The 16624-nt window shown below is 48.8% G+C and overlaps 1 protein-coding gene and 1 long non-coding RNA gene across 2 annotated transcripts; one reads left to right on the top strand and one right to left on the bottom strand.

The window, feature by feature from the left end:
* Positions 1 to 2179: 2179 nt before the first annotated feature.
* On the top strand, positions 2180 to 7446 carry PSMB3 (proteasome 20S subunit beta 3). Its single transcript, XM_085083526.1, has 6 exons — positions 2180 to 2321; positions 2502 to 2686; positions 3032 to 3139; positions 4514 to 4691; positions 4869 to 4963; positions 6724 to 7446. The coding sequence occupies exons 1-6, from the start codon at positions 2319 to 2321 to the stop codon at positions 6770 to 6772; spliced, it is 618 nt and encodes a 205-aa protein (XP_084939652.1). The 5' UTR covers positions 2180 to 2318; the 3' UTR covers positions 6773 to 7446.
* A 4098-nt stretch (positions 7447 to 11544) lies between these two features.
* Positions 11545 to 15325, bottom strand: LOC146426687 (uncharacterized). Its single transcript, XR_014856688.1, has 3 exons — positions 15194 to 15325; positions 11688 to 12938; positions 11545 to 11644 (listed from the first exon to the last, which is right to left on the bottom strand). It is a non-coding gene; the product is annotated as an uncharacterized LOC146426687 (long non-coding RNA).
* Between the last annotated feature and the right edge of the window lie 1299 nt (positions 15326 to 16624).

Below are 16624 nucleotides of genomic sequence, written 5' to 3'. Positions count from 1 at the left end.
GAGCCGCTCCTTTTTCCCCTCTTTTCCCGGGACGGACCGGGCCGGACGGGGAGGAAATCCCAGCGGCAGGATGTCCAAAATATCCTTTTGGGACATCAAAATCCGACTGGAAAACTCGTTTCCATCCAAATTCCTTATTTCGCCTCAAAATTAAACTGACAGTCTGCAAGGCTGAGCTTCCCAAAATTCTTGTAAACTTTATTTCTGCTCCCTGCTCGCCCTGATTTGGTTTTCATCCCAGAATTCATGAAGTTCCTGGTTTAATTCATCCCAGAATTAATGAAGTTCTGGTTTAATTCATCCCAGAATTAATGAAGTTCTGGTTTAATCCATCCCAGGATTAATGAAGTTCTGGTTTAATTCATCCCAGGATTAATGAAGTTCTGGTTTAATTCATCCCAGAATTAATGAAGTTCTGGTTTAATCCAGGGCACGAGGCTGGGATGATCCCTGCCGCTCCCATCTGGCTCTGCCTGGGGAGTTCCCAGCAGGCAGAACATGAGCTCTGACTCCTTTTGTGATGGAAAACACTTTAAATTACAATTTAATTTATTTTTTATTATTATATTTGTTATTGTATATATAATTTTATATTATGTATTATTATACCATTATATTATATTATATTATATTATATTATATTATATTATATTATATTATATTATATTATTATATTATTATATTATTATATTATTATAGATTTTGTATATTATTATATATTATTTATATTTGTTGTTATTATATTTATTTATTTTATTTTATTCATTTTATTCATTTTATTTGTTAAAATATTATATTATTTACTTTAAATTTTAATTTAAAATTTGGAATTAAACACTTTAAAAACGACACGGGCTGGGCTTGATCCCGGGATGAACATCCCCAGAGCTTTCCCTGGATCCAGCTCTGCCCCTGGTGCCTCCAGGAAAATCCCAAACACACAGATCTCATTCCCAGGAAAATCCCAAACACACAGATCTCATTCCCAGGAAAATCCCAAACACACAGATCTCGTTCCCTTGGGCAGAACTCCTCCTCCCCAAAGGAAATATTCCATCCCGGCTGCTCGGGGAAGGGAATTTAATCCCCTGAAAACAAATAATAAAGGATTCCCAGCCAGGCTGTCCCCATCCCGATGAGCTGTGACAACAGAGTGACTTTATTGTGACAGCAATTCCCAGAGGGAGTTTGGGGGAATTGCTTTGGGGCTGGGGTGACACCCAAATTCTGCATTTCGCCTCAGGATTGAACTGGAGGGGATTTGGTGCAGATTGAGGAGTTTCCAGGTGGCCGCGAGGCTCCCGAGGAGCTCAGGACGCTCAGCTCAGGGCTCACGGGAGGTTCTGCTGCTCCTCCTCAGCGCACAGGAGGAATCCTCGCCGGGCAGAGCAGGAGGTGGAAATCACACTGAAGCTTGATGGGGAAAATATCCAAATCAGAGCCTCGGAAACCAGCTGTGCTGGGAGGAACATCTGGCTGTGCTGAGCCGCCGGGGTGCGTCCAGATGTGTCGGATCCAGCTGTGCAGTGCAGCTGGGAGCACATCCAGCTGTGAACCCCTTGGTTCCCCCACTAATCCAGCTGTTCCCCCACTGATCCAGCTGTGCCCCCATTTAGCCAGGCCTGCCCCATTGATCCAGCTGTGCCCGCTCCAGCTGTTTCCCCTATTGCTCCAGCTGTGCCCCACTGATCCAGCTGTGCCCCAATCCAGCTGTGCCCCATTTAGCCAGCTGTTCCCCACTGATCCAGCTGTGCCTCACTGATCCAGCTGTGCCCCCATTTAGCCAGCCCTGCCCCAATCCAGCTGTGCCCGATCCAGCTGTGTCTCACTGCTCCAGCTGTTCCCCATTGTTCCAGATGTGTTTCCCCGCCCCCTCCTCACTCCCGGCATGCCTCGCGCGCTCACTGTGACTCGTCACTTTTCGGCCACGCCCTCCCTCTTCGTCTCCAGCCAATCAGCTGCTAGTTCTCGGCGGCTCCCGCCAATCAGCGGCGGCGCTGGGGCGCGTGGCTGTGACGGCAGCCAATGGGGAGCGGCGTGGGGCGGGACCGGCGGGGAGGGCATCAATGAGGAAGCGGAAAGGGCGGGACCGGGGATGGAATCGACCAATAGAAAGCGGCGAGGGCGTGACCGGAGATGGACTCAACCAATAGGAAGCGGCGGTGGGCGGGGCCAGCGGCGGCGCGGCGGGGCCGGAGCGGGGCGCGGGCACAGAGCGGGCCGGGCAGCGAGAGGGGACGGATCGCGCTCCGTGTGGGACAGCGCCGGGACAGAGCCGTGACAGAGCACTGAGCGAGTGACACCGCACCGCCGCAGCCATGGTGAGAGCCGGGAGGGCGCGGGGAGCCGCGGGGAGCCGCGGGGCGGCAGGGCGGCAGCGCTCAGGCCTCTCTCCCTCAGGGATCCGAGCCGCGCTGAGGCGATGCACAGCCGGAGCGGCGGGAGGACAAAACCAAACCCCGATCCCGGGCTGGAGGGTCTCTTGTTTTTCCTCATTTCAGTCGATTATGTCGTACAACGGCGGGGCCGTGATGGCCATGAAGGGCAAGGGCTGCGTGGCCATCGCCGCCGACCGGCGCTTCGGCATCCAGGCGCAGACCGTCACCACGGACTTCCAGAAGATCTTCCCCATGGGCGAACGGCTCTACATCGGCCTGGCCGGGCTGGCCACCGACGTGCAGACCGTGTGAGTGAGGCTGCGAGCCGGGAAAAGGGGGTTTTAGCGGAAATAGTCGTGCTGAGTGAATTGGAGAGGAGAATGTTTGTGATTCGTGTGAAATAAGTGGTGTCGGCGCTGCTGTTTTTGGTTTCCCTGGTGGGAGAGGTTTTTAAACAAACCTGCCCGCGGGTTGAGATCACATCACTGCTGAAATTCAACTGAAATTCAACTTTTAACCACTAAAATTGAACCTGAGCTCTAAAACAAGGAGCATCTTCACTCCCTCCCTGAGGGAAATGATCGCTGCTCTCTGTCAGCAGCAGAAAAACCAGCAAAAAGAACCTGCTGTGCTCTAATTCAGCTCTTTTTCAGCGCCCAGAGGCTGAAGTTCAGGCTGAATCTGTACGAGCTGAAGGAAGGGAGGCAGATCAAGCCCCAGACGTTCATGAGCATGGTGTCCAACCTGCTCTACGAGAGACGGTAACGGCAGGACAGCTCAGGACAGCTCAGGACAGCTCAGGACAGCTCGGGACAGCTCGGGTGCCAGGGCAGGATGGGTGGCTGGAGATGGGCTGGGGAGGGTTAGGGTGGAAATTAAGGGAAAGTTGTTAATTAGGATTGGGGGTGAGTGCTGGAAAAGGCTGCCCGGGGAATGGGTATGGGGCCAAGGAGATCCAGGAATGAGTGGAGTTGTCGGAGTGGGATTGCTGGTGTGGGGTTATTGGGGTGGGATTTTTGGGATGGGGTTTTTGGGGTGGGATTGGTGGAATTGCTGGGGTAGGGTTACTGGGGTGGGATTCTTGGGATGGGGTTTTTGGCATGGGGTTTTTGGGGTGGGATTGTCAGGGTGTGATTACTGGGGTGGGATTATTGGGGTGGGGTTGTTAGGGATGGGATTGCTGGGGTAGATTTACTGGGGTGGGATTTTTGGGGTAGGATTGCTGGCATGGGATTGTCGGGATGGGATTGTCAGGGTGGGATTATTGGGATGGGGTTTTTGGGATGGGATTGTCAGGGCTGATTGTCACCGGGGTTTGTGCAGCTGGGGAAAGCAGGAATTTCCTCCCAAAACGAGGGGATGAGACTCAGGTGGTTCTGTTTTCCTTGCTGCTGGGGTTAGTCCAGATTCCAGACTGGGGTGGTGGGAGTGTGGGATTCCCTGCTGCCCCTCGGGATGAACTCAATCCCTAAGGGGATTCCATCCCCACGTGGAATTGGGTGGGATTGTGGTGGGATTATTGGGGCAACAAAAGGTGGGATCAATTATTGGGTTGGGGTTATTAGGATGGGATTATTGGGGTAGGGTTATTGGTGGGATTGCTGGGATGGGGTTATTAGGGTGGAATTACTGGGTTGGGGTTATTGGGGTGGGGTTATTAGGGTGGGATTGTTGGGATGGGGTTATTAGGGTGGGATTGTCAGGGTGGGATTTTTGGGATGAGGTTACTGGGGTGGGATTTTTGGGATGGTGTTATTAGGGTGGGATTATTGGGATGGAGTTATTGGGATGGGATTACTAGGGTGGGATTATTGGGGTGAGATTGCTGGGATGGGTTACTGGGATGGGATTGCTGGGATGGGTTATTGGGATAGGGTTATTGGTGGGATTGCTGGGCTGGGGTTATTAGGGTGGGATTATTGGGATGGAGTTTTTGGGGTGGGATTATTAGGGTGAGATTGTTAGGGATGGCATTATTAGGGTGGAATTATTGGGTTGGGGTTATCAGGGTGGGATTTTTGGGATGGCATTATTAGGGTGTCTGCAGAGGCAGGGCTGGCACTGCATAATCCCTACAAGTCCCTCCAGGCTGTCCCCTGTCCCCACACCTACCCTAAACCCCGTTCCCTGCCCAGCTTTGGCCCCTACTACACGGAGCCGGTGATCGCCGGGCTGGACCCGCTGAGCCACCAGCCCTTCATCTGCTCGCTGGACCTCATCGGCTGCCCCATGGTCACCGACGACTTCGTGGTCAGTGGCACCTGCTCCGAGCAGATGTATGGCATGTGTGAGTCCCTCTGGGAGCCTGACATGGTGAGTGGGGCTGGGATTTGTGGGATCACCCTCCTGTGGGAGCTGGAGACTGGGCAGGGGGAGAGGATTCACTGCCAGAGGAGCTCTGGGCAGCCTGAGGGGAGATCCTTGCAGGATTTTGGGGGTTTTGGAGAAGATGCAGGGGGTTGATGTGGAGTTTGCTGTGTGTGCCCTCAGGAGCCTGAGCACCTCTTCGAGACCATCTCCCAGGCCATGCTCAACGCCGTGGACAGAGATGCCATTTCGGGGATGGGCGTGGTGGTGCATGTGATGTGAGTGCTGCTGCCTTCCTGCCCTGCAGGACAGGAGCCTTGGGGGTGCAGTTCCCTTCAGGGAATCCCTAAATCCTCACAGGGTATCCCAAAATCCCTAAATCCTCCCAGGGTATCCCAAAATCCTCCTCCCTTCCCCATGGACCAGGAGCTTTGAACACTCAGTTCCCTTCAGGGAATCCCTAAATCCTCACAGGGTATCCCAAAATCCTGCTCCCTTCCCCTGGAACAGGAGCCTTGGGGGTGCAGTTCCCTTCAGGAGATCCCTAAATCCTCACAGGGTATCCCAAAATCCTTCTCCCTTCCCCATGGAACAGGAGCTTTGAATGTTCAGTTCCCTTCAGGGAATCCCTAAATCCTCCCAGGGTGTCCCTAAATCCTCCCAGGGTATCCCAAAATCCTCCCTTCCCTGCAGAACAGGAGCTTTGAACATTCAGTTCCCTTCAGGAAATCCCTAAATCCCAAAATCTGCTCCCTCACACCAGGATCTTCAGCCAGGCTCTGTCCATTCTCAGGGTTTGATTTTGCTGTGTCTAGAACAACATAGGAATAAATCCTAGAGTTCAGCTCGTCCTGCACTGATCCCCTGGCTGCATTCCCTGAGGAATAAATCCTGGAGTTCATCTCCTGCACTGATCCCCTGGCTGCATTCCCTGAGGAATAAATCCTGGATTTCACCTCCTGCACTAGGATCCCCTGACTGCATTCCCTGAGGAATAAATCCTGGATTTCACCTCCTGCACTAGGATCCCCTGGCTGCATTCCTCAGGAATAAATCCTGGAGTTCATCTCCTCCTGCACTAGGATCCCCTGGCTGCATTCCCTCAGGAATAAATCCTGGAGTTCAGCTCCTCCTGCACTGATCCCCTGGCTGCATTTCTCGGGAATAAATCCTGGATTTCAATTCCTCCTGCACTGATCCCCTGACTGCATTCCCTGTGCAATAAATCCTGGAGTTCAACTCCTCCTGCACTGATCCCCTGACTGAATTTCTCAGGAATAAATCCTGGATTTCACCTCCTGCTGCTCAGGGATCTCCTGGCTGCATTCCCTGAGCAATAAATCCTGGATTTCATCTCCTGCTCAGGGATCTCCTGGCTGCATTCCCTGAGAAATAAATCCTGGAATTCATATCCTCCTGCACTAGGATCCCCTGGCTGCATTCCTCAGGAATAAATCCTGGATTTCAGCTCCTGCTCAGGGATCCCCTGGCTGCATTCCCTTAGGAATAAATCCTGGAGTTCAGCTCCTCCTGCACTGATCCCCTGGCTGCATTCCCTGAGCAATAAATCCTGGATTTCATCTCCTGCTCAGGGATCCCCTGGCTGCATTCCCACAAGAATAAATCCTGTATTTCAGCTCCTCCTGCACTGATCCCCTGACTGCATTCCCTGAGAAATAAATCCTGGATTTCAGCTCCTCCTGCACTGATCCCCTGGCTGCATTTCTCAGGAATAAATCCTGGATTTCAGCTCCTCCTGCACTGATCCCCTAGCTGCATTCCCTGAGCAATAAATCCTGGATTTCACCTCCTGCACTGATCCCCTGGCTGCATTCCCTCAGCAATGAGGGATCTCTGCCCCAGTGGATGCAGCACCAGACTGGCTTGGAAAAATCCCATTTTGCTTCCCTGGCTTTTCCAAGCTCTTCCCTGGCTTTTCCTGAGCTGTCACTGCACCTGGGACTTCCCAAGGGAGGGACAAGCTGTAGGTAGGAATTTCAGTAAATTTATCAATAAATCGTCTCTCTTTCCCCTGCAGAGAGAAAGACAAGATCACCACGAGGACCCTGAAGGCTCGCATGGATTAGCCCAGCACAGCTGGGACTTTTTTTAAATAAAACTCTCCACTGAACTTTGCTGGGTGTGACCAGGAGGATTGAATTCTCACCCCTAAAGCCAGCAGGAGGAGGTTTTGGGTGGGAGCAGAGGATTCCCTGGATGTGAGGGGCTGAGCTGCAGCTTTTCCTGCCAGAGCTGGTTTGTTCTGACAGCCAGGAGTTGGTAAAATTGGTTTTTACAGAATTCCAGACACATTTAGAGGCTTTTCCAGCTGTGGTTTGTGGAATCATGGAATGGTTTGGGTGGGAAAGGACCTTAAAGCCACCCAGTGCCACCCCACAGCCTCTCTGGGAATCCCATCCCAGCCTCTCCCCACCTCCCAGCCAGGAATTCCACCCCAAAATCCCATTTAAACCCCTCCAGGACATCCCCAGTACCTGGTGTGGAGCAGCAGCACAGCAGGGAGGAGCCAGACGTACACAAAGTTTTAATTTTATTTTTTTTTTTTCTCTGGTTGGAGACTCATCTTGTAACATGCATGCATTTCAAAACAGTAACAGTGTCTCAAACTGCTCCTAGCAAACAGACAAGCACAGAGGACTTCAAATTCCTATTTAAAAAACAGCAGTGAAAAAACCTAGAATGTTCATTTTTTTTTCCTTTTTTTTTTTTTAGTTTTTAGATTAAACTTAATTTATTCACATCTTTTTTTAAATTTTTTGTTGTCAGTTGCACTGATCAGCCCTGCTCACCCTTGTGACCTTGTGTGTGTGATCTGCTCGTTCCCAATCCAGAATTTGGAGTGGCAAACACTGAAACCACTAAAAAAAATGATGTCCAGCAGCTGACCCCGAGCTCTGTGACCCATGGGATTCTTATGGGATTTTCAATGGGATTCTCTCCATGGGATTTTCTCCATGGGATTTTCTCCATGGGATTCTCCATGGGATTCTCCATGGGATTTTCTCCATGGGATTTTCTCCATGGGATTCTCCATGGGATTCTCTCCATGGGATTTTCCATGGGATTCTCTCCATGGGATTCTCCATGGGATTTTCTCCATGGGATTTTCTCCACGGGATTCTCTCCATGGGATTTTCTCCATGGGATTTTCTCCATGGGATTTTCTCCATGGGATTCTCTCCATGGGATTTTCTCCATGGGATTTTCTCCATGGGATTTTCCATGGGGTTTTCTCCATGGGATTTTCTCCATGGGATTCTCCATGGGATTTTCTCCATGGGATATTCTCCATGAGATTCCCCATGGGGTTTTCCATGGGATTTTCTCCATGGGATTCTCTCCATGGGATTTTCCATGGGATTTTCTCCATGGGATTCTCCATGGGATTTTCTCCATGGGATATTCTCCATGAGATTCTCCATGGGATTCTCCGTGGGATTCATCCCAGACAGCAGTGCTGATGGGGAGGAGCCTCAGGGTTGGGTTTGGGGCTGATTTTTGGGGACAAACCCCCTGATTTTGGGGGAAAATCCTTCACCTGGGGGTGAAATTCCACGGCATGGAAAAGGACTGCATAGTAGTCATGGATTGGGAGCATCAGCAGCTGCCTGGGCTGGGAATCCTACGGGGGAAGCAGCTGGGAAAAGCAGGAATTTCCTCCCAAAACAAGGGGATGAGACTCGGGTGGTTCTGTTTTCCTTGCTGCTGGGGTTAGTCCAGATTCCAAACTGGGAGGGTGGGAGTGTGGGATTTCCTGCTGCCCCTCGGGATGAACTCCATCCCAAGGGATGAATTCCATTCCCAAGGGATAAATTCAGTCCCCAAGGGAATGATTTCATTCCCAAAGGACAAATTCCATCCCCAAGGGATAAATTCTGTCCCCAAAGGATGGATTCCATCCCCAAGAAATGAATTCTGTCCCCACGGGAATGATTCCATCCCTAAGGGACAAATTCCATCCCCAAGAGATGAATTCTGTCCCCAAGGGAATGGTTCCACTCCCCAAGGATTGATCCCATCCCCAAAGGACAAATTCCATCCCCACAGGATAAATTCTGTCCCTAAGGGATAAATTCCATCATGAATTCTGTCCCCAAGCGATGATTCCACCCCAAGGGATGAATTTTATCTCCATGGGAAGAATTCTGTCTTCAAGGGATAAACTCAATCCCCATAGGATGATTCCATCCCCAAGGGAAGAATTCTGTCCCCATGGGAATGATTCCATCCCTAAGGGACAAATTCCATCCCAAAGGGACAAATTCCATCCCCAAGGAATGAATTCTGTCCTCATGGGAATAATTCCACTCCCCAAGGATTGATTCCATCCCCACAGGATAAATTCTGTCCCTAAGGGATAAATTCATTCCCAAGGAACAAATTTATTTCCAAGGGACAAATTCCATCCCGAAGGGACAAATTCCACCCCCAAAGGATGAATCCCATAGCCAAGGGCTGATTCCATCCCCACAGGACAAATTCCATCCCAAAGGGATGAATTCCATCCCCACTGGATAAATTCACCTCCAAGGGATGAATTCCATCCCCATGGAATTCTTTCCCACTGCCAGGATTGACCTCTGCAGATTTCCCCCAAATCCCAACCCTCCTCCCAGCCCTGGGGATCTCCTGAAATCCTCATTTTCCCACCCCAGGGTGACCCCAGAGCGGTTTTACTGCCCTTATTTCTCTGCCTCCCTTCTCCCAGCACCAAGGTGGAAATTCCCAGCTGAAAATTCCCAGCTCAGAGCAGGTTTGGAGCTCTCAGGTGGTGCCAGAGGAATGTGGATCCTGCAGCTCGTTCCTGCCAGAGGAAATTCTGCAATTTCAATGTTTTTGTGTAGTTTTGAAAATTCTGGTTTTTATCCATGGAGGTTAGCAGTCTGCAGGAGATGCTGCACACTGATTATTCTCAACTGCAGTGGATCAAATCTGATTTTTTTTGGTGGCCAAAATAAATAAAATTTTTTTAAAAATCCTGTGTTGTGCTGCAGAAGTGAGCAGTGGGGTCAGGGAAATGCACTTGAGTGTGCTAAGGACAGGAATTATTATTATTATTATTATTATTATTATTATTATTATTATTATCCACATTCAGCGAAAAACTAAACTAAATCCACACCAGAAACAAGACAACAGAACTACCACGAGGTGTAAAATCAGAATTGAAAAAGTTGGGTTTTCCTGTTGGTTTTTTTTTTAAATATTTGAGTTTAAAAAGTGACCTAAAACAAGATTTTAAAAACAAAAAAACAACCAAAACAACAAAAAACAAAACGAAAAGCAAACGAACAGAAAGAAAAAAAAAGTCCCTTTAAAAAAAAAAACCCAAAATCAAATATTTGCAGCTTCACTTCTTATTCTGGTAATAAAAAATACTGTCTAGAAACGAAACAAAAACAAAAATTAGCATTTTTAACGTCATGCTACTTTTCTCCAAAATGTAAACAATATACAAAAAAAAAAAAAAAAGCTTAATGTTAAACAAAGTTACATACCTGGGTAATAATACATCATTAGGTGAGAAAATTGCATTTAATTACTTTAACACACACAATATGGCAACTGGACAGAAGTGGCAGAATGGGGGAAGTGCTAAAAATGAAGATTTTTTTTTTTGGGGATCTCCCAAAACCAGCCAATTTCACCCCAGCGGGAGTTTGGAGTGGAATAATAGAATGAAATTCACTGCTCTCCAGCCCTTTTTGTCAGAATTTCTGTGAGGTTTCTGCAGGAATTGCCTGGATTTTGGGTTATTCCTGATTGGTTATTATGGAATGCAGGGTGGTTGAAGCTCACCCAGTTTCCTTCCCTCTTCCTCCCCACTTTTTCTCCTCTTTATTTTGTATTTTTTTTTTCCTTTAAATAGATGATTTAAAACAATTCCCCAAAAGGAGAAAGGCAAACTTACCAGGCCAAAGTTGCAGCTTCAATGCAGATTATTATTAATTATTATTAATATTATTTTTTTAAACTGTCAGGAATAAAAAATGATCAATGTTTAATTCCTAACTGGCAGTAAACTTAAGTGCTCATTATTTCAGAGTAAAACAACCAATATAATGCCCACAAAATGAAGATGATCACCTCCAAATCCTCCCTTTTTTTAAAAAAAAAAATACATTTTTTTAGCTGCATTCAGGTTGTGGCTTTTCCAGCTCCACACCTTAAGACACGAGAGCTTCCCACACCACAGGGGCAGCAGAAATTTGTCCCAAACCAAAGGGAATGACCCCAAAAAAATTAATTCCTAATCCCACCAGGATGCCTAATTTTTTCATCTCAAAACTCTATTTACAGTGCACTCCGAGGGGCTCTGATTTCAGCCCCAATTTTTTTGTCAAAAATGGGAAATGAGGAGGATTAAAATTAAAATTAAAATTAAAAAACAACCAAAAAAAACCAACCCCAAACCCACATTCACAATCCAGCCCAGAGCCAGAGTGAAGTCCAGGGGAAAAAAAATGACCAGGATGTGATGAGCACCAGTTAATCTCTCCAAAAATTCCCAATTTTTTTTACAGCACAGGACAGACATTCCAAACTGCTTAATTCCCAAACAAAGGCAAGTGTGAAAAAACAGTTTCAAGGCAGAGAAGCAACACGTTTCAACTGCGAGAGGTTTTGTTCAAAACGCTAAAATCCTGCTCAAAAAAAAAAAACAGGGAAAAAAAAGGAAATTAAAAACAAAAGAACCCAAAAGTTTGGAAGTTTGTGCAGCAGAGCTAAGGAAACCCCAAAGCAGGTCTGCCAGGCTTGGCTGTGAAAGGATCAGAAGCATTCTGGAGACAAAAGGAGGATGATTTTTCAGTCATTTCCATCAGTCCCAAATCCTTCAGGGAGGATTCAGGCAGTTCCACTGCCGGGCTGTGGCTCTGGAGGGGCTTTGGGGCAGAGCAGAGAACCCCAAAGTGGAGCTCTGAGTCCTCTTTCTCAAGCTCTAAAAACACTTCACTGATGTTTGGAGCCGATCCAAACCACTAGAGGTTGTTCCAGCAGCTCCCCAGCGGCAGGGAGAGCAGTTCCTTGGTGTGCAAGTCACATTTGAAGGGTTCAAATTCCAAATAAAACCAACCCAAGCAAGCCAGGAATCTCTGTAGGGACACAGATCCAAGTACCTGTTGCAGGTGGGGTGAGGGAGGAAGACTGGGTGGTTAATTAGCTAATTAACACTGGCAGGGCTGTGGTGATGACCTAAGAGACTGAAAACATCCCAAAAATCTTAGCTCGGATTTACAGGTTTAAAATGTCTTTTTTTTTTTTTTTAATTTTTTTTTTTAAATTTTTAGGAAATCCTCCGAGGTGACCAATTGAAAATAGCAATGGGTGAGCTGAGGTTGGGCAGTGCCACTCTCACTTCTCACCCTAGGTGGTTTTTAGGTTCTGAGAGTTATATTTTTCTTTTTTTTCCACTTTTTTCAGAGCTCATCTTTGGTAGATGTTCATTTTCCCTCGTCTTTCTCCTAAATCAAGTGCAGTTACAAAACGGTGGTTTTTTTTCTTTTTTTCTTCCTTTTTTTTCTTTCTCATTACTTAAATTAACCAAAAAAATATAAAGTGTCCCAGTCTGAATTTACCTAAAGCTCAGCGACTCCTCCTTATCAGAGTTACATTTTCCCATCCTTGAAATGGTGAGTGAGTTATTTTCCTTCCAACGCCTACCGAGAGGGAAATAAAAAGGGAAGTTTTTGTACATCTTTCTGGTGAAGACAGTCCGACAGAACAACAACAACGACGACAAGAAGGGGAAAAAAATAAAAGAAAAACAAAAATAAGGAACCAAAGGAGTGGTTTGTGGAATCAGGCACTGCTTCACTCCCACTGCCCTAGAGCCACCCTTGGGTTCAGTGCCACGCAATCCCTCTGGGATCCTCTGCAGCAGGCAGGAGAAAAACATCCCTGGGAAAGAGCAGTGCTGAGAACACCACACTTGGCTCGTCTGGAAAAAACCCCTCAAACCTCAGCTCTGGGCACTTGTGTAACACAAAAATCCCATTTTTCCAGCCAGCTGGCGGGAGGGGAGGGCGAGGAGGGGATTTGGGGTGCCTCACCCCCACCCTACCCACAGCCCACGTGCTGCTGCAGGGTCAGTTCGGTGCCTGGGGCTGCAGGAGCTCCTCCCAGCTGCTCCTGGCTGCAGGCTGAGCTCCACTATGTCAGGATGTTGGAGATGAACTCGTTGAAGCGTTTCGAGTACTGCTCGGGGTTGACGGTGGAGATTTCGGCCCCAGCCTGCGGGGAGACACACAGCAGGGTCAGGGGTGGTTCCCGAGGGAAAATCCTGCAGGTTTGCCTGAGGAAAATGGGTTTGGCTCCAGATTTAGCTCCAGATTTAGCTCCAGAGTGAAGGAGTTGGGTTTGGGGTTTGGAGATTGAGGAGTTTACGGATTGAAGGAGTTTAAGGATTGAAGGAGATTGAGGAGTTTACAGATTGAAGGAGATTGGGAAGTTTACAGATTGAAGGAGTTTGAGGATTGAAGGAGATTGAGAAATTTACAGATTGAAGGAGTTTACAGATTGAAGGAAATTGAGAAATTTACAGATTGAAGGAGTTTAAGGAGTTTACAGATTGAAGGAGTTTAAGGACTGAAGGAGATTGAGGAGTTTACAGATTGAAGGAGTTTAAGGATTGAAGGAGATTGAGGAGTTTACAGATTGAAAGAAATTGAGGAGGTTACAGATTGAAGGAGTTTAAGGATCGAAGGAGATTGAGGAGTTTACGGATTGAAAGAGTTTAAGGATTGAAGGAAATTGAGAAGTTTACAGATTGAGGAGTTTACAGATTGAAGGAGTTTAAGGACTGAAGGAGATTGAGGAGTTTACGGATTGAAGGAGTTTGAGGATTGAAGGAGATGATTGGGAAATTTACAGATTGAAGGAGATTGAGGAGTTTACAGATTGAAGAAGTTTAAGGATTGAAGGAGTTTAAGGAGTTTACAGATTGAAGGAGTTTGAGGATTGAAGGAGATTGGGAAGTTTACAGATTGAAGGAGTTTAAGGATTGAAGGAGATTGGGAAGTTTACAGATTGAAGGAGTTTGAGGATTGAAGGAGATGATTGGGAAATTTACAGATTGAAGGAGTTTAAGGAGTTTACAGATTGAAGGAGTTTAAGGATCGAAGGAGATTGGGAAATTTACAAATTGAGGAACTCCTCATGGCATGGAGATGATGGAGATCAGGGATCCCTGGTGTGGATGGAAATCAGGAAAAGGATTTTCACCCACAGGGTGTCTGGAAGATCTCCCCAGGGAATGGGAACGGCCTCAAAGCTGCCAGAGTTCAGGGAAAGTGTGGACAACAGTGCCAGGGACAGGGTGGGATTGTTGGGATTGTCCTGGGCAGGACCAGGAGTTGGACTGCATGGCCCTGAGGGGTTCCTTCCAGCTCAGCACATTCCATTATTCCATACAAACTCCCCATGGTGGTGCTGGGTGGATTTGATTTTAAATGACTTTTCCAACCTTAATTCCATATAAACTACCCTATGGTGGTGTTGGGTGGATTTGATTTTAAAGAACTTTTCCAACCTGAATTCCATGATTCCATATAAACTCCCTGTGATGCTGCTGGGTGGATTTGATCTTAAAAACCTAAATCCCATGATTCCATATAAACTCCCCTATGGTGGTGCTGGGTGGATGGCTGGATTTGATTTTAAAGGACTTTTCCAACCATAATTCCATGATTTCATATAGAATCCCCATGATGTTGCTGGGTGGATTTGATTTTAAATGACTTTTCCAACCTTAATTCCATGATTCCCTAAAAATTACCCTATGGTGGTGCTGGTGGATGTCTGGATTTGATTTTAAAGGGCTTTTCCAACCTTAATTCCATATAGATTTCCCATGGTGGTGCTGGGTGGATGGCTGGATTTGATTTCAAAGGATTTTTCCAGCCTTAATTCCCTGATTCCGTATAAACTACTCTATGGTAGTGCTGGGTGGATTTGATTTTAAAGGACTTTTCCAACCTTAATTCCATGATTCCCTATAAACTACTCCATGGTGGTGCTGGGTGGATGGCTGGATTTGATTTTAAAGGACTTTTCCAGTCTAAATTCCATGATTCCATATAAACTCCCCATGATGCTGGGTGGATTTGATCTTAAAGAACTTTTCCAGCCTTAATTCCACAATTCCAAGGGCTTTTTCCAAGCCCTTCTGGGAAGCTCAGGATGGCTGGCAGGACACAGCAATGACCCCAGGGAAGGGCTGTGTGTCACCTGAAGTCACTCCTGCTCTCTGGGGTGCCTCAAGCACCTCCCAAAAGGGGATGAAAACCCAAATTATCCCCAACCAACCAAAGAGAAAACCTTTCAGGGACAGCCTGAGGAGACACTGAGGGAAGAGGTGTGCAGAATTCCCACTCTGGCAGGAGAATCAGTGTCAGGAGACACCCCAAATCCCCCCAAATCCCCCCAAATCCCCCCAGAGAGGCTGCAGAGCAGAAACCCCAAAGCCCCCCAGCCCTGGGCCAGCTCACCCCGTGTTTCACTGTCTTGGCAGCGTGTGCAGCTTTCTTCTTGGTGTCGTAGGGCGTGAGGATGTCGATGATGGCCATGAAGTAAACTTCCTTCCTGGGGGCACCTGGGGGGCAGCAGAGGGGCTCAGACCTCCTGGCACAGCCAGCTGTACCCCAAATGTGCCCTGGGCACAGCCAGCTGCACCCCAAACACCCCCTGGGCACCCCAAACACCCCCTGGGCACCCCAAACACCCCCTGGGCACAGCCAGCTGCACCCCCTGATCCAGGAAACACCCCTGGGCACCCCCAGCTGCACCCCAAACCCCCCCTGGGCACCCCAAACGCACCCTGGGCACCCCAAACATCCCCTGGGCACCCCCAGCTGCACCCCAAACACAACCTGACACCCCCAGCTGCACCCCAAACGCACCCTGGGCACCCCCAGCTGCACCCCAAACACAACCTGACACCCCCAGCTGCACCCCAAACACCCCCAGCTGCACCCCACACACCCCCTGGGCTCTCCAGAACTGCCACCCCTCTCCAGGCATTGTTTGTCCCTGCTCAGCCACCACCAGGCACTGCCCAGCAAAGCAGAGGGGCTGGGCAGGGACAGCCCTGTCACTCCACTGAGCCTCACCAGGGACACACCTCTGCTGCCTTCCTGAGCTCCTCCACATTCTCCTGCCCTCCAGACCTCCTCTAGACCTTCTCCAGACCCCCTCCACAGCTCTCCTGCCCTTCAGACCTTTTCCACAGTTCCCCCACACCTCTCCTGCACTCCAGACCTTCTCCAGACCCCCTCCAGAGCTCTCCTGCACTCCAGAGCTCCTCCAGACCTTCTCCAGAGCTCCTCCAGAGCTTCCCCACAGCTCTCCTGTCCTCCAGAGCTCTCCAGAGCTCTCCAGAGCTCCTCCACAGCTTCCCCACACATTTCCTGTCCTCCAGAGCTTCTCCTGACCTCCTCCAGAGCTCCAGACCTCCTCCACAGTTCCCCCACAGCTCTGCTGCCCTCCAGACCTCCTCCACAACTTCTCCAGACCTCCTCCACACCTCTCCTGCCCTCCAGAGCTCCTCCACAGCTCTGCTGCCCTCCAGGGCTCTTCCATACCTCCTCCAGAGCTCTCCTGCCCTCCAGAGCTCCTCCACAGCTTCCCCACACATTTCCTGTCCTCCAGACCTCCTCCAGACCTTCTCCAGACCTCTCCTGCCCTCCAGACCTTCTCCAGACCCCCTCCACACCCCTCCTGCCCTCCAAACCTCCTCCACAGCTCCCCACACCTTTCCTGTCCTCTAGACCTCCTCCAGACCTTCCCCACACCTCTCCTGCCCTCCAAACCTTCTCCACAGCTCCTCCACACCCCTCCTGCCCTCCAGACCTTCTCCACAGTTCCCCACACCTTTCCTGCCCTCCAAACCTCCTCCACATCGCCTCCACACCTCTTCTGCC

Source organism: Lichenostomus cassidix, chromosome 27, assembly GCF_008360975.1.
Source record: "Lichenostomus cassidix isolate B80296 chromosome 27, HeHo_3.0, whole genome shotgun sequence".
In the NCBI taxonomy this organism is placed as follows: Eukaryota; Metazoa; Chordata; class Aves; order Passeriformes; family Meliphagidae; genus Lichenostomus; species Lichenostomus cassidix.
The sequence above is the reverse complement of the archived record's forward strand: the minus strand, read 5'-3'. Positions and strand labels throughout refer to the sequence as shown.